The sequence below is a fragment of the Xiphophorus couchianus genome, chromosome 18 (genome assembly GCF_001444195.1).
Source record: "Xiphophorus couchianus chromosome 18, X_couchianus-1.0, whole genome shotgun sequence".
NCBI classification, from domain to species: domain Eukaryota; kingdom Metazoa; phylum Chordata; class Actinopteri; order Cyprinodontiformes; family Poeciliidae; genus Xiphophorus; species Xiphophorus couchianus.
The window spans coordinates 18,569,200-18,592,986 of record NC_040245.1 but is presented as its reverse complement, the minus strand read 5'-3'; the positions used below and the strand labels follow the sequence as shown (position 1 = coordinate 18,592,986).

At 36.1% G+C, this 23,787-nt stretch overlaps 1 protein-coding gene across 1 annotated transcript; it reads right to left on the bottom strand.

Moving 5' to 3' along the window:
- Positions 1-4,805: 4,805 nt before the first annotated feature.
- On the bottom strand, positions 4,806-23,057 carry LOC114133416 (HHIP-like protein 1). Its single transcript, XM_027999305.1, has 16 exons — positions 22,693-23,057; positions 22,314-22,543; positions 20,545-20,957; positions 17,108-17,372; positions 16,742-17,021; positions 16,488-16,613; positions 16,263-16,406; positions 15,648-15,760; positions 15,287-15,427; positions 14,252-14,326; positions 14,003-14,129; positions 13,413-13,558; positions 12,796-12,877; positions 11,917-11,999; positions 10,886-11,167; positions 4,806-6,900 (listed from the first exon to the last, which is right to left on the bottom strand). Exons 3-16 carry the CDS (start codon positions 20,854-20,856, stop codon positions 6,203-6,205), a joined length of 2,874 nt encoding a protein of 957 aa, XP_027855106.1. The 5' UTR covers positions 20,857-20,957; positions 22,314-22,543; positions 22,693-23,057; the 3' UTR covers positions 4,806-6,202.
- Between the last annotated feature and the right edge of the window lie 730 nt (positions 23,058-23,787).

Genomic DNA, 23,787 nt, shown 5'->3' with positions numbered 1-23,787 from the left:
TGTCACAATCTAAAAGCCTGTGCTATTGCTTGTATTTCTTCTTTGGGTTTTTAAACTCTTTTCCTTGAACTTTATGTTCATTTCCTTTCTAATCTATGCATTTGACTATACTTCATTTCTTTTTATTTAAGAATTGACACTTGGCCCACTTATCCTTCTAGTTGAAAACATGCTGCTAAATAGTGAGACATAGACAGTGATTTGCTGTGAGGTTCATGAGGGATGAGGAACTGACACCTCTGGATTTGGATGTGCAAATATATAAAATCCAAAATAGTATTTTAACTTTAAAATAAGATTACATAAAGTGTACTTTCTTAATCCCAGAGTCTGGGAAATTATTGGGCGACAGGAACATGATGTACAGAAAACAAATAATATATTCAATATAAGTAAAAATGAAATACAAGATGAAATGTAAATTTATATGACTTTCTTAAAAACGGTTTTAAGTAATCAGTTTCATATTGTTATGCTATATAATGATAGCAAAAATATACATACATTTTGTTTTATATAAGGTCAAATTTTGTTTAATTCTTTTTAATTCAATTTCTTTTTTGGTCTGATATTTTATTTTATCAAAATTGAAAATCATATATGCTCTCACCTTTCTTCGTATAAAATATAAGAATAAGATTTATGTTTACAAGCAGGGAATTACAGCTTTTGCTATGATTGCTCACTTGATATATAGATAAAACTTAATTAGAAAATGCTTTGTGTTTTTTCAAACATAATTGTACAATAATGTAGAAGAAGTTGCTACAAACTTACAAAGTTGTATCCTTAATCCGAAAGCACATCTTTAGGATGATTTACCTGGTCTTCCTCTTTATTAAATAAGACTGAAAAGTTTTTCTCTTTTTTCGTTGCTTTTCTGTTATATATTTATAATCTACATGTTTTTTATTTGACACTGTGAGTCAAGTTATTTTTTTTTTGTCCAACATCACTGTCTGACCTCACAAATCCTCTTGAAGAATACTAAAAATCTGCAGAATGTATTCCCACCAGTCCTATAAATACTTTAAAATATGAGTGGATTAGGAATCAAATAGGCCAGGAAATGTATGCACCCATGTGAATCTACATTTTGCATGTGTTGAAACTTGGTCTTTCCACTTTGGTCCTCCAAACTCATTTTTCTCTTGTTTTCGCTCTCAATTTTTCTGGGAGATTTTGGGGAAAACATTTTTTCTCAGCACTCTAAAGCAACATTAGAAGAGAATAAAACGGATTAGAAAGTGGATTTTAAGATTATGTAGACATACAAAAATGTTGGCTACATAACTGTAAGAGTGATAATGTCTGTAAAGACATTCCATTCTTTATTCATGCCAATCCCTTTATTTGATCTAAAAGGAATCAGAGATATCCACTGTCTTACATTGTCTTAAGCATACAAATGCATGTTAGAGCTAATTAATGTCACATTTAAGTCATCTTCTGTGAATTGTTGTTTACACACACAAACATTTATATATAGAGCTATTTTCGCTTACATGCAGAGCACAGGTGTAGTTCGTTTTTCTTGTTCTTCAAATTGGGGTCAGCAGCTAACCTCCACATGAGCTTGTGGCTCTCTCTTGTGTTGATTTCTTGAATTGCAGGAAAGTCTTCAGATTAAATGTGCTGCATGCATATCACACCAGCTTTTACCCTTTGAGAAATTAAACGTATCAGTGACACGTTAAAATAGTCATAATTTAAAACTAAACTAATTATTTCTGCTGCTTGTGCTTGCAAAATATTCCAAACACATTTGAACGGTTTTGTAAATTGACCAGCAAGAGTTAGTGTTTTTCTGAAATTGTTTCTTACCTGAAATATGTAAAACTTTAGTTTTCTAAAAGCTTAAAAATTCCAAAATCTTCTAAATTAAAATAGTTAATTATTTTTATTAGATGTATTACGTGAATGGTATGATAATCAAGCACAACCCATGCTTCAATGTATTCAGTGTAATTAATCGTATTCCCTTTGGATGAAACTGCTGTCAAATAATAGTTTCAAGGCTTGGTACATTAAAAATATAAAATTAAGGTCAGTAGTGCTGTTGTTCCCGGTGGACTTAACCTGAGGTTGGCATTTTATCTCAAGACTTTAGAGAACTTTGGACCAGTTCTGGATCAATAAATACATTATTCCAGCTTTATCAGCTTCTCAATTAGACTTGCCTTTGAAACAACCAGTGTCAGCTTATTCATTATGGTGCCCTATGCAAATTACAGATTCCCCCACCACCAAAATACTAAAAGACAACATCTGCATTACAGACCTTAAATATTTAAACATGTGGATAGACATTTGTAGCTTTTGCATATCCTGTAGACAAAATTGATAAATATTAAAGCTTCCCATCAATATTTCATGTGTAGCTCTACCTTAACGATTCTAATAGAAGAATTTAAGACAGCCTTTCATAATGATTAATTATTGGACTACAATATCTGGCAATGTTGCATCTAAATGGAAAATTAGGATCAATTTAGATGCAACATTAAACTACTTTGCTTTTTGTCGTTATGAACGCACAGTAATGTTTTAAAAATGTTTCCGTTTATTTTTGATTATGTTTCAGTTAATTTTTGATTATGTTGTTTTCAAGCATTCATGTTTGGACAAATTAATTAAGATTTTCTGGCCAACAGGCCAAGTTGATTTCTACATGTTATGATGTGAATATTGTGATAGAGGTTTGCTAATATTTGATAGAAACATACCCAAAATTGGAATATTTTTTCTGTATTCATATATATACAGTATATATATTATTTTTGAGACAGTCCTTTGCAAGAATAAGTAGTGGATGTTAAACAATAAATTACATATTTGTACTAATTTATCTTGCATTGTTTCCTCCAGCAGATGGAGTCCTAGGCAACCGCATAAATGACTTGCCTGCAAAGATCTTTCCTGTGCAGATAAGACATACTTTTAAGACACTAGCGGCAGTATTGAGCTTAAGGGATGCAACTGAATGAAGTTCCTCTGTTGTTAAAGGCTGTGATCAACTATGCAGCACGGAAAATCCATTTTGAGACCATAGATAAAAGTATTCTCAGTAGCTTTGCTTGGATAAACCAGAGCATAAAATGCTCTCCCTGAAGCTTTTATCAGCACAACCCAGCAAGTAGATGGGACAAGAAAGCCAACAGCAAGCATTTGAATTGAGGAATTAATGAAAAACATATTCAGATATTAAAAAAAGCAACAATTCCTTTCAACTCCACTATATCCTAAGGTACCCTCATATTATGCATTGTATTTTACGACATATATTATACTTACTTTTGTATGTTTAGCTCATTACACATTAGTGTTGACCTCAGAAAGACTTTGTCATCAGTGCTTTTGAAGATGAATATTGTTGATGAAGGACATTTTATGCAAGATGCAGCACCTCTAGTAATTAACCTTAGTGTGTGTTTACCCTGATGCTTATATCATATAAACTCTTGAAAGTGAGCCTTCAGTCATTTTATATCTATTTGTTAAAAAAATATATCACAAACATGTTTTATTATCTTTTAAGATAAATGTAGGTAATTTTAACATCAAATTCTTTATTATTATTATTTTAAACATTGACTGGAATAAACTGCCTCCTTAAGGCCAAAATGCATTTTGTTTTGATACATTTGTACATTTATCAAAACAAAATGCTTGTAAACTTTGTTTCAAGTTTACAGTAAACCTAACACAAATTAAGCCAAATGATGTTTCATTAAAAATATATACACTGAGAATGAAATGAATATTTCACCTGACTTTCCTTAGGCAACACATAAAAGAATAACGGTGCGACACAATAATATTGCTTTCCATCTCACTGACCTGAGACCCAGTTTGAACTGCATTTTGTGCTGAAACACTACAATGTCTCATAGTTTGGATTACTATTTAAAAAACATTGAACATTAAAATGAAGATCTAAAAAAGTGCTTAAACCTCTACAAAGGCCTTTTACGAAAAGCCCCATCTTGATATAATGTGTGGTTGTCCTTTGACTCTGGCCATAACATGAACTGATTGAATTAATTGAATTGATGACTGGAAAGATAAAGATACTTATCTTTATCTTATGATTAAGATAAGTCTGAAAGCCAAGATTCTTCACATATTATTATTCATGGACCCTAGCAACACTTCCTGTCGAGAATGATAGAAAAGTAATGCAGACCAATAACATTAGAACTGAGCTTGAGACATGACTGCATACAAGAAAAACAGTTTCTTTGTTTCCATGTATGTTTTTCTCTCAAGAACACATATGTATGAAATAAAGGACAATGAGAAAATAAGAATTTGCAATAAATTTATTCATAGGCGTGCTGTTCCCATTTTGAGTGAGGAATGTGACTCCTGCATCTACTGACACTTGAAGTAAAGACCTGAATCTTTTATTGCAGGAGCATAAACTTATGTCCTGATTTAATTTTACTATATTTACTCAGTGCGGAAGACAAAACCTCAAATTCATAAGGGATGTGTGATTTTCTGCTAATCAAATTTTTATCCAAGGAAAGTAGAATGTAATTGCTTACTGATTAAAGGCTCCTGTTTAAAGCCACATTTCTGTTTTTAAACAGAAGCGTTTCAGCCACATTTGTTTATTGAATCCTAAATGTTAGGCAATCCACCAGTGATTTTGTGACCAAAATAAATGTGACCTTGAGGTTGATTTTCTTTTCTTACTTTTCAGTGTGAGACTGAGGCTAAAAGAGTTGTTTTTTTCCTTTTCACCAGGAGTTCCAATAATATGGTGGATACTGTAATCAAATGTTATTCCACTCACTGTGCAAAGGATTCAGAGTTTCAGAATGTTTATTATAACAATTTACAACTTGTGTACAAAGTATTCTGAAACTGTAAAAATACATATTTTCCAACACAAAGACTTGGTTTTTAATAATAAAACAATTTATTTATGTCTCATTTTCTATTTGAAATACTGGTTTGGTTGGTTTCTTCATTAATCAAGGAGTTTATCAAAATGGTGGCATTGTTGCAGATTCTGCACCAGTGAATATAATTCTGTTGTTGCTTTGACAAATTGTTACCTTAGTTAACAGCAGATTGATGGAGTAAAATGAAATTTATTCCATGATTTTGAAGAGGCTAATAGAAAACTTAAATATGACAAACAGTGGTAATTAGAAAAAATAAATGTGCATGTAAACAAACATGAAAAAAATAGAAATCATAAATTCTTAAACACTGGAAAATTTAACATTTGTGTGTTTGTTTTGTTCTGCTGACTCAGAAATAGCAAAAAAAAAAAAGAAAAAAAAAAAAAAACGTCCATAGCAGTCAGTAGAAAACTACTTTGACAGAAAGACAACTTGCCAAGTTTCTGGATTCCAGATTTACATGTGTTTTCTATAGTGGGTTAGACATTTTTTTAATCACACATCTCACTTTGAAATCATCTGCATTCTTATTTGAAAGTAGTTTCTGGTGTTAATTAAAATCATGAAGTACATTTCCCCCTGAGGCACATTGGGTCACTGCCACTTTACAAAACATATGTTCTTTACGTTGCTGTAGCTTTAAGGCAGTGTTGCTCAATTCCAGTCCTCAGGAATATTTTAGATGTGTCTCTGTTCCACAAAACCTGATTCAAATGGTTGGATGACCTCTTCTGCAGTCATCAAGCGCTGCAGAGGCCTTATAATCTCTCACAGATTCAAGCCAGGTGCGTGGCAAAAAGGAAACATCTAAAGCAGCCAAGGCAGGGGGGGCGTGAGGAGCGGAGTTGAGAAACATTGCTCTAAGGCAAGCGATCTCAAACTCCAGTCCTCAAAGGCTGGCGTCTGGCAACTTTAGATATCTCTCTGCTTAAGCACACCTGGTTACAATGTTGGGTCATTAGAAGAGCTCTGCAAAGATTGACTGTAATGCTGGTGAGGCAGTTTAGCCTTTAAATTCAAGTGTGTAGGACAATGAACACATCCAAAAGTTGCAGGATGCCAGCCCTCATAAACCCCAGTTTAAAACCACGGCTTTGAGGTAATTGAGAAAATTGGGAGTCCAGAATGAAACCAGACGATACAGAAAACAATACTTGCCTATTGGGAAACCGGATCAAGCATACCAGGTCATTTCTAGTTTTCAGAAAGAGAAACAACACATCACTTTTCAGAATATCGAGAGTAAAACTTTAGGTGTGACAGCCTCTTCTTCTTCTTTATGTTTCCTAACCGCAGATCACCCCTACATCCTCCTCGTGAGAACAGTTGTGTTTTCCCACCTTTGACCTCTTGCATTCCAGCAGGGATTTTTCCTCACCTTCACACTCCACATCATCCAGCAGGATCCTAACCCTGCTGCTGGCCTCGCCCAGCGCGGCCCTCTTCATCACCATCAGCGCAGTTGTGAAGCCGAGCTGCCGACATACAACTGTACCTGCCTTCCTCGTGAACAGGTCGTCACACACCGTTCCCCACTCTCCTCTGATGAAGATCTCCACCCTGCCTCGATCTGGCATACCGTCTGCACTCACAAGTCGCACAGAGCCAGAAAGAAGCCCTTTTCCTCCTTTTCCTCTCTTGTTACCACGTCCTCGACCTTTTAGCCTTTTGTTGACTTGGTTGCTCTCTCCAACACTTTGTGGCTTCGCTCCAGGCCACAATTTTTCATTCTGGATTTTAGGTAATGTGGTGCTGACTGGTGTTTTTGGGGGCTTGTTGGCTGTCTGGCTTGTATAAGGTGCCCATGTTGTTGTCAGAGACTGAAATGTAGTTGGAGAAGGGGATTGTGGTGGGTTTATAGGTGAGGAGGTGGAACTACCAGGGTATGTAGGTGGTCTCCAATATCTTTTTGTTGAAGTTGTGCTGTTGATTGAGGTTTGAGAAATCCTAGAGCGGACTGCAGTCATGATGGTTGCACGATAACCTGAGGGAGAGACAGAATCACCCTCTTTATTTAAATATAATTTAATATTGAGCTAAAGCTGACAGACATTGACTTTTTAAAAATCTTATCTTAACAATTGATGCAAAGCCACTCATAAAGGCAACACACATTGGGGGCAAAAGGCAAAATATTCCCCTATTGTTTTCCATTAAATAAACACCAGTATGGTCAGGTTGGTGCCAGCACTCATCCTTTCCAAAGTGGAAAAGCTTCTGATCCATCCTCAGTGGAAGTCCAGAAATATGTTATTGCTTTATCTAATTTTGACTAATGAAAATTTTGAAGAAATTAGTTCTAAAGTGGTAAAGAATATGAACAAAGTTCTCTCTTGCCAGGGCATTTAATACTTCACAAGAACTTAAGTACAGAACTATGGAGAAGTCCCATCGGTCGCTCCTACTCCAGCAGTCATTATCACAATAACTACACCCACTTCAAATTTTGGACTCACAATTCCTAACACAGTTGTTACTGGGCAGCCCACAAGAGAAAACTTCTGCCCAGACAATGTGTCAAGAACAAGTTGCAAGAACTTCCTAAACTAGGCTGCAGGAATATTCTTGGAGTCCTGCGAAAGAGATAAAAATTGGGCAGTATATATCTAGGATGTCCAGCCCCGGTACAACACACATGGATCAAATGAAGGCTCATGATCAGATCCCTAGAGAGCATTGACATGATGAACAAGTACAAACTACCACCAGGGAAGGAGCTAAGAGATGCCGGACACCAAATGTTGTGTCCGGCATCTCCAAAGTATGTCCAAAGTTGAGGACATACTTTGGACACCCCTGCTAGGCCTTTCAGCCTAATGCATCCACTCCATTAAAGGTGCCAACCAATGTGTATCATTTAGCATGATACACCACTGCACACCCAATGTGAGTTCCCCTTTAGTAGTGAGCGATGTTGTTAGTACTAAGCGTTAGCTTGAGTGTGTGGCGAAAGCATCCTGTTATCTATCTGCTGACAGATAACTGTATCTTTGTAGTTTAAAATGCAACTACATCTGGATTAAAAACTCTATAAAATTTATATAGAATCACTTGACATCGACCAGTGCACATGATGAATAAGTAAGATATTGCGTTACTTGATTAAATTTTAAAAACTAGGATAAAAATCCTTTAGTTTGGGAAATTTACAAGAAAATACTCCGGCTTTCTCCCACAGTCGAAAAACAAGACTGTCAGGTTGATTGATCCTTGGGTGTGTGTGAATGGTTGTTTGTCCAGGTGTGTGTGAATGGTTGTTTGTCCTGGTGTGTGTGAATGGTTGTTTGTCCTGTCTGTCTCTGTGTTGTCCTGCGATGGACTAGTGACCTGTCCAGGGTGTACCCCGCTTCTCGCCCGTTGACCGCTGGAGACAGGCACCAGCACCACTCACGACCCCACTAGGGATAAGCTTGTAAGATAATGGATGGATATTTAATGGTAGTCTAAAATGGTTCTTCAAAGCTTTTCCTTTCTCTCAGTTTTAACAAAAAAAGGTCTCAATGAAACATTGTAAAGCAGAGAAATCAGTCTTTAAGGCTTTAAGTCAAGAGCTGCAGAGACTAAAGGGACATTTAGCTCATCAGAGTTTTGTTAATACATTACAGCAACACAATTATGCAAATAAGTTAAGAGAAAAAGTAATGTTTGAGTTATTATTTTTCCATAATTTTTGTGACAATGATCCAAGTATATCAATGACTCTGCATGTTCTTATTTGAATATGAAGTTGAATAATTGAATAATTTGTAAGTAGCAGTGATTTTTATCAACAATATAGTGAAAAGTATTCACCACTTTCCAAATATCTATTTTTACTTTTTTGACACATTTGAATAATCAAACAAATTTTATCACTAGATACAAAAGATCGTGAGTAACTATAAAATGCTGTTTTCGAAAATGGATTCTATGTATTAAGTATAAAAACCTACCCAAAACAACATGACTAAATGTTCAAAAGGTATTATCACCTAACTTTTTGATTGGGTTTGCCCAGTCTTTTTAGCTGAATTGCTTCAATTCAACCACAATGGAGGGTATTTGAGCATGAAAATGCTGACTTTTTCCCAATAAACCAAATTGCAATATTTTTGAGAGTGATGTTATTGTGAAGAGCCATAAACAGAAAACATTGACACAGACACACAAGGAGGATTGTCCGAGCTGAAACTGAAGAAGAAACATTTATTCAAAATAAATTAGCCCCAGTACTTGATTTAAATTAGTGCAAATATCTAACATAAATAAGAATTTGTCCTGCAACAAAAACTTTTGTACCAGCCAAAGAGAAGCATGTTAGCAGGTTCTAAGCAGGAATTGATGGTCACTTAACTTTCCTCTCTACTTGAGTCTTTGTGTTTCAAGTTGGTATTTGAGCACCTATTAATATTAAAATAAAATCAAAGAACAACACAATCATAAACAACTTCTTCTGTCATTATTTTAAATAACTTACCTTAATTTAATTAACTTTTTTGCCATTTAAACTTATAAACAATAGAGTAATTATTTAACCCCGCAAAAAAGGTAAACATTGAAGAGCTGCATCGAAGAGTATATTGTATATAAAAATATATAGTAGTAAAATATTAGTACCAAAACCTCCCATAGAGTAACTGAATTTGTACATGTGAATAATTTTTATGGAAACATTTCTGGTTATATTCAGTATCATGTGAAGCGTAACTATTTGAAAACAGGTTCAGTCATGAATGGCAAAGGTCCTGCCAATTCTTTACATTCCCAGATCTTAGCACCTTCTTAATTCCTAAAATTTCACAACATCCAGGAGAGATACACCAACATCATATCCTTTGAGATATACAGTGAGCTGACAAATTTTATTGTTCCCAATGTTTTAGCTAACCATTAACTTCTCTAAAGGTGTGCATCAGAAATCAAATTCAGATTTGCCCACCCAAGAACCCCACAGGTGAGTTTGATGGTGAATCAAACAAAGTTTGTAGCCAAATGAGTAGTGCTTTATGAACTTTTTCCTCAATGTTCTTTGTTTTTGAGCATACAATTTAACGATTGTTTGAACAGTTTGGACAGAGAAAAGTATTATTATCACCTTTACTTGCAAACTCATTAGCAAAAGTGATATTTTTTGTCAAAAAATGTACCTGGACATCAAAAATTCTGGAGTAGCTTTTTCTTTAGATTGTGTTCTATCAATTATCACTTTAAACTGAGCGTTCGAAGTTAAAAGGCAAGTTTTCTCATTGACAATTTGTGCAACCGATTGCTGACCATGAGAAAAGAGGGGCATTTCTTACTTTTATCAAGAACCAGAGAAGAAGCACCAAAGAGCATTTTGAAACTAAAATGATGTTCTGAAACATAAGATCTGCTATAGGATCCTTTCTCCTTTCCATATCACAAAAATATCTGTTATCTATTGCATATTCAGAAAGTCCTAAAGAAAGTAAAAAACACCAAAATCCCCCTGAAAAATCTAAATCTTGTCAAAATGCTCACTATAGACATATCGACATATTCTTAGACTCTGATACTAAATAATAAAACAATTATTATTAGATAAAAACCCTACCAAGCAAAAAAAGCTAATATATTTGATCTTTTAGAACCCTGAAGCTGAAAGACCGAGAGCACAGTATTGTCTAACACAGCAACTGTCTCCTCTATCAGGAGGAGACAACGTCGTCTTTCTTTCTCTCTTGTTATTCAACAAGATGCTAAGCAAATCACAGTCTGGGTGTTGACTTAAAAGAATAATTTCTAAAGTCACCTTCAGAGTTAGAATTCACTCAGTCATTGCACTGATATAGTATAAAGCAACAACGTAGTGCAGCATAGAAAAGCACCAGTGTTAATGCGAGCTCCCTGTCCTCGCGCCTCGGTGTGAAATACTCTGTGTGTGGGTTTAGAAGATGTGTTAACAGCTGAGCCAGAATGTGAATAGGCAGTGGAGCTAGGATGATAAACAGGTGCACCAGTAGGCCTACCAGTGGACGGAGTTGTGACAGGAATTGTTGCGCCCCTCTGGACAGTTGTTGGTTTTACTGTTGTGGTTGACGTAGTCTTTATTGGTGCAGACTGTGTCGTCTTTCGTTCTGTTGCTTTTGTTGGCTGCGGTCGAGCTATTTTCCCTTTTGTTTGTCTTGTTGGCATCGGAGGTTTTCTTATAATTATTGGTCTTCGTATTGTCTGTTTCTTCGTAGTTGTAGATTTTGGAGTGGTCGTGGTGGGAAGAGGTGTCGTGGTTGGTTTCTTGTTGACTACAAACTCTGAAAAGACAGACAAAAAAGCTATAAGACAATTAAAAATACAGATCTGGACTTTCACAATTTATGTAAGGTATTTTTTTCTATTTTCAAGCTATAAACATATTAGTGACAACTTGAGTTATAGCATATAGGGAAGTTCCTAACGTATTCTGTGAGTAATTTGCTTGAGAGGCAACATTATCTTCCTGTGAAACATACAAACTTTTCAAAGTCAATTCTCAAAGGCTGGATCAGTCTGGTCTTTAGCGTAGTTCGGTTCTGACTGGTGTATAAAAAGCCTAATCCACCTTCCAAAAGCTTCCACTCAGAATCCTTCAGTTTTGGCATTAGGTTAAAATAGGTTAGGAATTTATTGTTTTGTTTCTCTGTGCTGTACTGACCCCTGCTCAACGTCACTATGTAACCCTCTTTAAAGAGGAGGTAATTTGGACTCCACAAGCTTTTAACTTTGTGTGCAGTCCAGCGAGGTTGCATCGACCCCATTTGTGCTTTTACGAGGATTTTTTGTGTGGTTTCAGGAACTGACAGGCTGTTGAGACAACCCCTCAGCTTCCCCGCTGTCTGTGACATTTGTCGTTCTCCTCTTGAGTGTCACGCTACCATTGAGGGAGGGTTAAAGAAGCAAATACGGTTTTAGAGAAGTGTGGACTAACTACCTTTTGTCATATTTTGAATGTGGAGCTGAACATGCTGCAGGCTACTAACTGAAATGTAAAAACAATGTTACAGCTATCCCCTCCACTACATACCCTCTTTGGGGTAGAAATGAATGAGTTTTCCCTTTATTTTCACAGGCAGAGGCTTGATGCTGCATTTTCCAGGTGGTGCTCGTCTGCATAGTCAAAAGAATGAGAAAGCAGGAAGAAGAGCAGAGAAGACCATTTAAATTTCTGTATATTTTCAATCAAATCACAGTCATTGCATGGCATCTACATGTTTTTTGACCATGGCTGCACTGCAAATGAATCAGTTCTACTGATAAATGATTAGAGGGGATAAATTAGCAAATAATCTTTCTGCATAGAAATCCATTAGCATACAAACAGCCTAACATTGCCAAGATACTCATGTTAGGTTAACTTTACACTATAATGGACCTATAAATATGAATGTTATTTCTGGGTTGTTTTTTTTTTTGCATTTTTGACAAAAGCATTGTTTTCTGCTAAAAGTCATAAATTAAGACATAGTGTACTTCAGAACAATTTTACAATGACTAAGAACCCAATATTAACCATAAAAATAAGAAAACTTACTGTATGTTCTCTGGGTTACAAACTTTTTTAAGAGGTCATGTAGAACTTACTTAAAAATTTATTTCATATGGTATATTGAGGAAAATATAACAGCCTGTGTCTTTCTTATTACTGTTGCATTGTAAAACATTTACTGTATTTTGATTAAGTTTTTAGATGAGTTATTTATGTATATATACTGTATATATATTTTTTTAAAATTAAGAATTCCTCCAATCAAGAATTCATAATGATTTTATTCAAATCAATTTTTTTCTATGATGCTTTTATTTTGGTGTTTACACCAGAGGCTTATAGATAATTATTAATTTAAACACTATCCAGAACATTAAATAAAGGATTTATGGGAGTATAGCTGTTGCATCTTGCTACCTGGAAGGATCCACTATTTTATAGATGACTCCAGATCTGGCTGTGGCACTTGGGACTCCTGTGGCTAAGAAGTACAGTTCTCCTGGAAAATGCACAGAGGAAAGTGGGGGTTACAGGCGTACATAGGAGGGAAGATGAAAGGAACCAGATGGAAAACAGCAAGAGAACAGAACGGAAGAATAAAGAAATCATATACTTTAAGTGTAGACAAAAGAAAGCCCAGTATCATAAAGGTAATAACATTATTGCTGAAGTGACATATAAATAATATAATTTCCAGAAATATCTGTGAAAATGCATTCATAGTTTGCTATAACTTTAAATGTCCCACTTTCAAGAGCATCATAAAAAAGAAAATGGAAAAAAAGTAACAGCGTGGGCAACATTTTACCTCATTAATCAGCAGCTGTTAATTCAAAACAGACTTTACAATAAGCCTCTCCTTACTCATCAGAAAACAAGACACAGTATGTTATAACCTATGTGTGGGTTTCAAGGACCTTCTTTTCTGAAAATGACTAGATTTTTTTCTATGTAGGATTCATAAATAACAATAATTAAAATAATAATTACCAGAGAACCTGGAAATACTGAATATTCACACACAAAATTATTACCTGCTTCGTCTTCAGCAAAGGAGATTATGTATCTATAGTAACTGTTAATGAGTTTGGGAAATTTGCAGGTCTGGTCTCTTCCCATGCAGATTTCATTATACTGCCATTCACCTGTAGCCTCATTCTCCTTTAAAGACATTAGACGCCTAAACAAAAAGGGAGACAATTAAATACGGTCAGAAGACAAAATAGTTGTCTAATAGAGTCCAGCAAAATCTACATCAAGTTCACCCTACAGTTAGAACCAAGTAATGAAACCTTTCTTTTTCTCATCACTGTATGTGGATGTAAGGGAAATATCCACATGAATCCTGTACTTGACAAGGAATAAATATTCCCATAAATGAAGAAATCAATATTAGCCCTAGGAAGGTGCTACCTATAAAATGTATTTGTTCAAAAATGTATTTATTACATTTTAACAACACAACAGTCATAATCATTGATATAGTTTTAACATAATATTCCTCTTTGGGATGCTATTCTTTGTTTGGCATGTTCAGTGTTGTCTGAGTGTATCCAGATAGTGTAAAAATATCTATAAAGTTTTAACAACTTTGAAAATTTTAATAAATGATATTAACATCTACCCGCTCATGAAATCTCCAAAGATGTAAAGTCCATTTAGGTTGGGCATCTCACAACCTCTATAGACGTATCCGCCTGTCACCGATTTTCCCAGTTTATGGGGGTAGTCAAAGATTGGCAAAACGTCGTCTGCAAATTGAGAGGTACAGATCAAATGCATACCACATTACATAACACATTTTTTTTTCTTTTTACTCAGTAGTTCAGATTATGCGTTTCTATTGTCCTTTGAACATTGCAGAGTAACTCACTCAGAGATGAGTTTTGGCAGAGCTTGCGGTCATAACAACTAAAGCCTTCTTTGGCCCTCCATCCATAGTTTCCTCCTTCAAATAAAAGGGTTATCAGAGTCTTAGAGATTTACAGGCAAATCAGTTTTCTTTCCAAATATTAACAAATCAGATCATCGTAAATATTTAGCAACAGAAAAGTCCTTCTAAGGTTTTTAAGCCACGTTTTGTTCAAAACACAGAAGCAATACTATTTCCTTCAGTCTATAAAGTACAATGTGTAAATGTGGTTGAAATGATGTGTATTGTTTTTCTCTGAGCACTAAAAACATTCATCTCCGTCTGCACTTTGACTAACAAGGACAAAGATAGGCTAATCTAAATAGAAGTTTTATTTGTTTTTAGTTTTGTCTTGCATCATACAGGCCTCTATAGGCTCAATAATGACATATCTGCCAATTCAGGGACACAGTAGATTTTGGTACTATTTTCCTCCATATTTAGTTATATTTGAACCTGGTTATAACTGATATTTTCATCTTTCTTTGCTTTTGTTTTGTTCATCCAGACTTTGCAGACTGCCAGTGCACGCTGTTCTGTTTGTCAGAAACACTAAAACTTTACGATGTAGCTCATGTGTTTTCTCACAGCGCATTATTTTCCTTTTTACTCTGTTAGTAAATTAACATTTTGCTTATTCATCCATCTTAAACAAGCTAGTTATTCAATTAGCACTGAATTTTGTAGAAAATCTAAATAGTCTATTTTGATCAGAAGAGAATTAAGCCTGGATTATTGTAGATGCCATTTAGACACATTTCTCATATACTGACATCACGAAATTATTATGGAGTAACTGAAGTTTCTTGCGTTCATTTTATGAGATTATTTAGCTTTTTCTGGACTGAAAAATGTTAGTAGGTCTTACACTAAACAAAGTTTTGCTGTTCCATTATTTTTTAAGAAATAAAGCATGGCTATTTTCAGCATCTGCACACATTCAACATAAAGGACTTCAATGTGAGAAAAAAAAAACAGGATCCTGTAACCTCCTACCTTTAACAATGAGGTCTATTTCTTCATATTTATTCTGGCCAACATCACCACAAAACATCCTGCCTCTGCCTGCGCCTGTAGCAGGGTCACCGCGGTCAATGGAGCATCGCCACATGTTGCGAACTCCATAGGCGTAAATCTCTGCAAAGAAATAAACCCGACAGGATAGTTGCACACTTTTTTATGGGCTGGATGAAAAAAATATATATATCGAAAGCCTAAATTGCCATCTCTGGATAAAGAAAACAAAAGCTGCTTTGCTCATGCAAAATAAGATGTCATATAGCTTAGCTAAAATCTGAATCTGATATTCTAGAAATTTTTTTCTATATCAGATTTGATTAGAATTAAAAGGATTTACCAGGCCTTGCTCCCTGTTCCCCTATGAATGGATTGTCAGAGGGAATGGTGTATGGAATGCTTTCATTGCTGTTGTCAATGTCAATGCGGAGCACTTTGCCGAGAAGTGCTGATCTGTTAATTACAAAGATAGAACAACAGATTGACATACACTTGGAGGCCAAGATGATACTTTTCTCTTTTTCTGATTAATGCTAAAATGGTTACATTTTTCCTATCAGTGTCACAATATTTCCCCTGTTTGAAATCTTCTCCTTTGTTTTTCTCTACTTTCCAACTTTCATCCTGAGTAGTAATATTTTTTTGTCACAATTTTCCAGTTTTTCTTCTCTCTTTATCTCTTTATCTACTTCTCTTTTTGTCTCTGCATGCCAGTGTAGAGTGAATATACCTAATAAAGTAACCGGTACCCTGTTCCTAGAGGAACTTAAATATGAACAACAATAATTTTGTCTACAAACCCCAAAAACGCATATTTAATAATTAATTTTAATTTTCAGAATCAAAATTGTGATGAAAGCGTCATTAGTAAAAGTAAAATAAAAATTACTATTTTTGTCCAGTCAGAATCACTTTATGGAATTAAGTGAAAATGTCTTAGCGAAATTATTCTAACTTGTTCTGTGAATTGCCAAACTTTCCAAATGGGTCTCCGGCTCGTCCGCCATCTCCAGTAAAAATGTAGAGATATCCATCATGGCCAAAAAGCAGCTGCCCACCATTGTGATTAGAAGCTGGCTCCACCACTTCCAGGATCATTCTGTATGAGGATGGCATATGAAAATGATAAATATGCTTCTCCTTTTAAGACAAACATGCAGATAAAATGTTAAGTTTGTACCTCTCAGAGGAATGATCTAGCTGGTTATCATCATGTGCTGAGAGTATAAACTCGCTGATTCTTATTCTCTCTTCCTTCTTGACAGACACTGAGTAGTAAACATATGCCTTTCTGACTGTGTTGAACCTAAGAACAGAAGCAATGCTCGGTCTTATTTCTACTTCACATGTAGTCTTAGTTAAATTTTCATCCAAAAATGTTGCAAAAAATGACACTGTGTTTCATAACTTTTATGAAGAACTAGAAGTAAGAACCTTGGATGCAAGGCAATGCAGAGGAACCCCCTCTCATCTCCAGTCCATCGAGATGTGAGCACAGCCTTGGTGAGGTTGAGGAAAGGACGGTCGATTCTGGAGCCATTAGCCAAATACACCCACACATAACCCAGCTGCTCTGCAACAAAGAAGCGATGGCTTCCATCGTCTGCATGGATCATGGCCACGGGGTTGCGGAGACCATTGGCAACTTCCTGCAGGCAGACTTCCAGACAGCCTTTAGAATCCTCTTGTACTAATCCGAGGTTAGCATTCAGTTCTGGCGACAAAAGAAACTGCATATAACCAGCTTTATATTGAGGAATAATTAATGACGTAGATTAGGGCTAATACATTAACTCGTACCTGCATCTGTTAAAACATTTGGGTAGCAATACTGTTTGTCCTTGAATTCCAGAAATTCACAGAAACTTCTGCGGTCCTCCTCTATTGCGGCAGTCAAGTTTGCAAACTGTTGTGGGTTCCCCTTATCCTCCAGGAGCAGGCTGAGTGTGTATCGACAGTCCCGCCAGTAGTCTGAGCAGTAATCTCCACATAGTCCTGGCAGAACCCTCACTGGTGTGTTAGCATCCTCAGCATCATATAGGTGGGCAGCATATGGAGAGCACTCCTTAAAAAGGAAATCAGAACCCATTAATCGTTTGTGGAAATTCAGGTTATTAGTACACCATATTATTTGTTTCATCTCATAAGTGGAGATTATAAACTGTCTGAATCCCATGACAGTGTTGTAGAAATACTGCCAGAGCTTCTCTGTGCCATACTGTTCAATGGTCAGGTCAGGGTTATATACAGCTACAGTATAAATGAATGCAAGGCAGGTCCACTTTGTTATTAAGTCACAACCACACTGTCCACACCCAGAATAGTGAGGAAATTCAGTGGCACGACACGCGAACCACTGGACATTTGAGACTGTCACACAGGATGAAGCCCAAAAGGGAAAATCTAAACCAGGACAACAAATCTAGGAATGTTGACAAGGAAATTGCTTTCAAATAGCACATTCTAAAATGGGTTCTAAAGTGAACAGGTAGTCATTGATAAAATTGTTTCTGCAAAAGCGATAAAGAAAAAAGTCATACTGCAATATTTTACATTGGTGTGTAGCTTAAACAGAAGAAAATTTAACTTCTTTTGTTGTTTCTTGAAGACATTACATCTCTCATGCAAACTGAAAAAGCCTTTTGGGTATGAGACAAAACATTTTCAAGAGACAGTAGAAGTCCAGTTGCATTCTACTTAAGCATTTAGGGTGAATATTTTACAGTTTGTGCAGATATAAATACAAGGTCGAAATTAGCTTCTTCTACATGGTGGTCAGGGGCAGCCTTAGAAAAAACTAAGCAAAGCTGCTCCACTGCTTTGAATGGAATGAGGGGAGGGAGTTTGAGCATCTGATCAAGATGTCTCCAACACACCTCTCTATGGACGTTTTGTGGTTACGCTGACTTCTCATTTGACATGAACATACTAAACTTTACAATGATTGAACTGAAATGATGGAATGGAAACATCAAGCACTGTTTGACCACTCTTGTATAACTATACAGCAGGAGAGGATTCTGAAATCATATAGACCAAAAACAAAAAGTTATTAAAAGTAGGTACAATCTAAATGACTCCAGTGTGACAGCAAAAAGGCCTACACCAGAGGCACATGCAGCTGGTACATCTAGTTGTATCAGAAATAACTATAGGATTTGTATTTGTCCCCAGAAATATATAATTAAGAAACCTAATCAACTCAGATTCTGGGATTTGAAAACCAGACTGAAAAACCTTTTTCATCTAAAATGATATATTTGAAGATAATGAGGAAAATTATATATTTGGAGATAATGAGGTCAACTAATGATACGTTAGTGATGATACACTTAACAGAAAGTGTCAGAGATGCAATATTATGTTTACCAAGACATTGTTGCTGAGTACAATACCCGCCTGCATGCCATGCTGCCAGACAGACTGCAGACAGGTGTGCAACAGTAAAAGAGATGTTATTGTTGCATTGTTAGGAAAGATGAAGCAAATCTAGACACGTTACTCTCCTGGTATGTGTTTCTTCACCCTATAACACGGACTACTTCCCCAGCACTGACATTCATACTTTGGTTAATAAATATCCAGTTACCTAGATAAAAATGTAAAAACAGTAGAACAACATTCTGAGAGGTGAGCAGTTCTCCTTAAGTATTAAAACTGAATAAAGAAATGTTTCTAGCATATAATCCTTGTCAACATTCCTAAAGCCTTAACTGCATTAGTTCAGAAAAAAATGTTTAATATATTTGATATATTGAAGGTTGAAGTTGCAGCCCACAACTCTCATTATAAATACCAACTTTTCAATCATAGTTCAGTTCAAAGAAATGAATAATGGATTTATACCACAATATTCAGGACTTTCTTTCTCTGTTTGGATCATTGTGGTAAGTCAGTAATACCAGGTTTCTCAAACAGAGAACCTGTGTGTGGTGGGTTAACCCAGCTGAAAACTCAGGCCTTGAGTACCAATTGGTGCTTTCTTTTTTTATTTCAAACCATCAAAGACTATTTCTATACCAAACACTCTAAAAAAATTTTTTATCATATCTAAAGCAACACCAGCTTTTTTGGGCTGGTCATAGTAAACCCATTTCCTTTTAGCATTCCTCCAGTGAAAGTTTTATAACCTAACTTAAAATAAAATCACTTCTTAACCTTATGAATTTACACTGCTTAGAGGCAAGCCAACACTAAAACCTCACTAACAGGAGTAAACTCGTAGACACTTTGCAGCACTGTTATTACACACACAATCCAGCCTGCCCTGCATGGAAAGAACTGCTGTGGGCTATAATTTCCACAGCGGTAGAACCTATATTTTAGGATTTGGTGATTTGTCACTGCTTTTACATAGAATATGCTGCACTGAACTTCAAGAGAGACATGTATTTAGTATTTTCATAACATTGTGGTACCCCCCCAAAAATATGAAAATGTAAACCATTTTGTTTATGTTACTCATGATATTTAAGGAAAATATATTAGCCTGCTCAGTTTATCTATAAAGGCTACAGCAAATTAGTGCCGCACCTATCATTCAATTTCCACACAAAGGCTGCACGTAGCTAGCATCTGGGCTGCAAAGTCAGCACGTAATTATGTAATCAGTGAGGGGAGTGAACTTCAAGGCTCATTCCAGTGACGGGGAGGTTGGGCTTTAGTGCCAGGATGTGTTTAAGATTAGGGAAACTAAAGCATACGGAAATAGAAATAGTTAGTGGATGAAATAATTTTCCAAACAAAGACTATGGCAGAAGCAGGATTATCACACTAACTTCTAAAATTAGAGATACATTTCAGGCTGTAATTGTGAGCCATAACTGTAATAAAAAGTGCAAGTAAAATAAGTGCTGGAGGCAGTCGTTGAACTTGGTTTGTAATGTTTTAAATGGTTTTTTTATGTTTTAATTTATTTCTCAGACTATTTTTTTTTTACTTTTTCAAGAAAATGAAAACAAAACAAATTAGCACCTTAGAACAGATGTTCCTAAATTATGCTAGGCAGAAGGTTTTGTAAGAGTTTGCTATGGGAAGTGAATGGGGATAGTGTGCAAAGGGTCAAGAGCTCATGGGTTTTCACCTTTGGTGGCATTTGTGCATTTCTATGTAGGGTAAGCAAAAATCACAAATATGTAGAACACAACAACCTCAGATATTCAGAAGAATCATCTACAAAATGATCATTAAGACATGTAAAATAATTGCAAAGATGCATGAAGGTACTGTTCTCTCACCTGACAGAGGATGCTGCGTATATATGCACCACATTTTGCTGAACCTAAAGTGTCAAAATTTTCCATAATTGAGTCATACTTCCTTGATATCTCTTCATCCTTCTGCAAATCACAGCATCCAAACTTGATATACTCTTTGCAGAAGACTAATGGCTGCTGAGGCCCAAATGGAGGTTTGTAATCCAAGCATTGGGGGTGACAGCTGCCCCTCCAGACCTGGAGGAGCAGCATCAGGATAAAGGGGAGATATTCAGCGAAACCTGTGTGCTGCAAGATCTTCTGATGGACCAAATCATTGGAATATAGAGTCATGCTGTCACTCTGTTCAGGATAGTCTTTCCCTTCACCCGGAAAGGAATTAAAAAGTAACTATTGCAGCTTTGATGTGAAAATATACCAGTCTCCAACAGGATCTATGGAACACAGATGAGACAGTTAAAGTTATTGGTTAGCAGTTGTATTTGGTGGATCTCGATGTAGAACCTCCATAGTCAGTGACTGTCTAATCTCACGATTGAATGTTTTATTAAATGACGGGCCTGATTCTATTAATTTTGAATTAAAGGAGGCTGATATTTGCTATTTTGTTATCCAAGGAGAAACCTGGACATTTGTGATTTGATGCAGATGATAAAAGTTAGTTTATCGTAGTTTGGTTGACAAGTTGGGCATCAGACAAAACTGGCTGATAATAATTTTTTTTTTATTTTGATTTTTAAGAGAAAAAAGCTTTTAATTTAATGTGACCCTAAGTCATAAAATAATATCTACTAGCTGCAACCAAGTGAGAGAATTGCCTTATCTATAACATCAAAAAATTTGGTCTGACAGAACTAAAGACAAAAAAAAAAAAAAAGAAAAAGAAAAACAGAAAATCTCATCCAAACAATTCAAGAACAAATCAAAAGCAAAGTCACTGAATCAGTGACAAAGACTTTTCTAAAGCTTTCACTGTGGTAAACCACAGCAAAGGCTTTTAACCCCAAATGGGGAAAAAATGGAAAAGAGATTAACTTTCACTGTAGTGGGCAGCTTACCAATATAACTCCAAGATCACACCAACAACCCATATCGGAGGAGAACCCAGGACAACATCAGTTGCACCCTTTATATCAAGAGTACAAATGTTGCACACCAGCCCGTTTACCCCCAAATAACTTTAAAAAAAACAACTAAATAAAGTAGCCTAACTAGTGGCTTAGTCAAACACCAGAGCTAAATTTCACTAAGATTATGCACTGGGACCTTAAACAGAATGTTCATTCTCCTAAAACCTCCTGATTTTGCAAAGTGGGATGGCCAAGCATCTGACAAGGATGTAACTGGCACATAGCCAGTCATCGCTAACAATTGATGGTAGTTGTTGCATCAAAAGATGGTAAAGTCATTTTAAGGGGGTAATTACCTTTTCACAAAAGATCAAATTGGATTATAAACTCACTATTTTGCTGTAACAAATTAAGTCGTCATTTGAATTTCCAGTTTTAATATTATCCAGTTCACTTTGTCTGATGTACAACTTGTTTACTGATCTGAAACTTTTAAGAAGACTAAAAATTTTAGTCTTCTTAAAAGACTAAAACACAATGTTTCACCATTTATTTTAGCAGTCTTTACTAGCAAAAACATTAAAGATGAGAAACTAACCAAACCAGTTTTGTTCAAGATTGTGGACATGTACTGAATTTCAAATATTGGATGCAAAATGATTAACATTAATTTGACATATAAACAAATTTTTAAGCAGTTCATATGATGTGTGAACTTACAGAGCTGGTCTCTAGAAGCGTGAACGTGTGAAACACACTAGCCCAGCATCATAGCTGTCTGCAAGGGAACTTCAGAAGGTACACAATGGGTTACATCATCATCTCACAAAACTCATACAGTTTCCCCACTGCATGTGCAAATGTCATAGAATATTTTCAGCTTGACTCAGATCCAGTGGATTCTTATTATTACAAAGGTTTTCGTGCTTCAGTCCAGACAGCAAAGACACCTGTGGATCACAACACAAATCATGCAGTAGCTGAATTCAAGAGTGCATTGCATCTCAGTCAGTTTTCAGACACTGAAACCACAGCATAATACAAAATCTTTAAAAAGGATACAAAACTTCAAGGAAGGCTTTTCAAAATAGAGTTTCACCTTCGTCCAAGGTTTCAGAAAAATATTTACTTCCAGACCGAGGTCATCTTGAGACTCTCCCTATGTTTGCTCTGGACGCTCTCACTTGCTGCAGTGAGTGAAAGCCATGCATAGCGAGAGACAGCAGAAAAAGTGTGAGAGAGGTTCTTTCATTTCCACATGGAGCCACGCTGCAGCCTTGGCTGAAAGCCTTCCCACTGTGTGTCCTCACTCCTCCTCTTCCTCCTCCTTTCTCTCTCTTCGTTGGCTTTTTAACTCCCCTCACAAAGACATTCCTTCCCGTAGCATGTGGCACATATAGCCCTGGAGTTGCAACTTTTCATCTTTCCTCCCTCTGAGCTCCCCCTCACAACCTTCTGCATTCCCACACCTCCTCTCTGTCTGTGCCGCCTCCAGACAGACTCATGCCGCTGTTTGTGTGTATTTATGTATGTGTGTGGGTACTGCTCTGTGTGTATGTGTGTGGTCAGATGAATCAGGACGTGTGCTGGAAGTGAAGTCCAATGGATTCTCCAGGCACAATTCCAAACCTGAATCTCATTTTAAAGCACACAGCTAGCCAACGTTTGCATCCAGAGCTACATTTGCGCTCTGGATGCTCTCTAGCTCCAGTAATAAAAAAACATTTAACAGTATCAAAACAAAATGTAAAGACAGTTAAATATTTTGAATTAATTATTTTTTCTTTAGATATTCTGATTTTGGAAACTGTTGCCTGGCCTGTCTTGGAGCAGACACATAACACTTGCAAGTAACTTTATGGAAGTGGGTCAGTATAGAAGACAATAAATGGCCATTTTTGCAGCAGAAGTAAGTAACTTTACAGGCTGAAACACACAAGGACACATTAATAGCAGCAAGCTGTTGAGGGATTTAACCCACTTGAAATGTGGAAATAAACAGTTTTTAATTTGTTAAAGAAAATCAAAGAGCCTGATCACAATAAGCAACTGGAGAAAGTGATCAAATCATGAGCCATCCACATTGTTGGCATCCTGGGTAAAATTTTGTAAAAGCACATCAAATGCATTTCGACTGTGCTTACAAATATTAGCAAAAATAAAATATTGCAGAACTCCTGGCTTTTGACAAAGT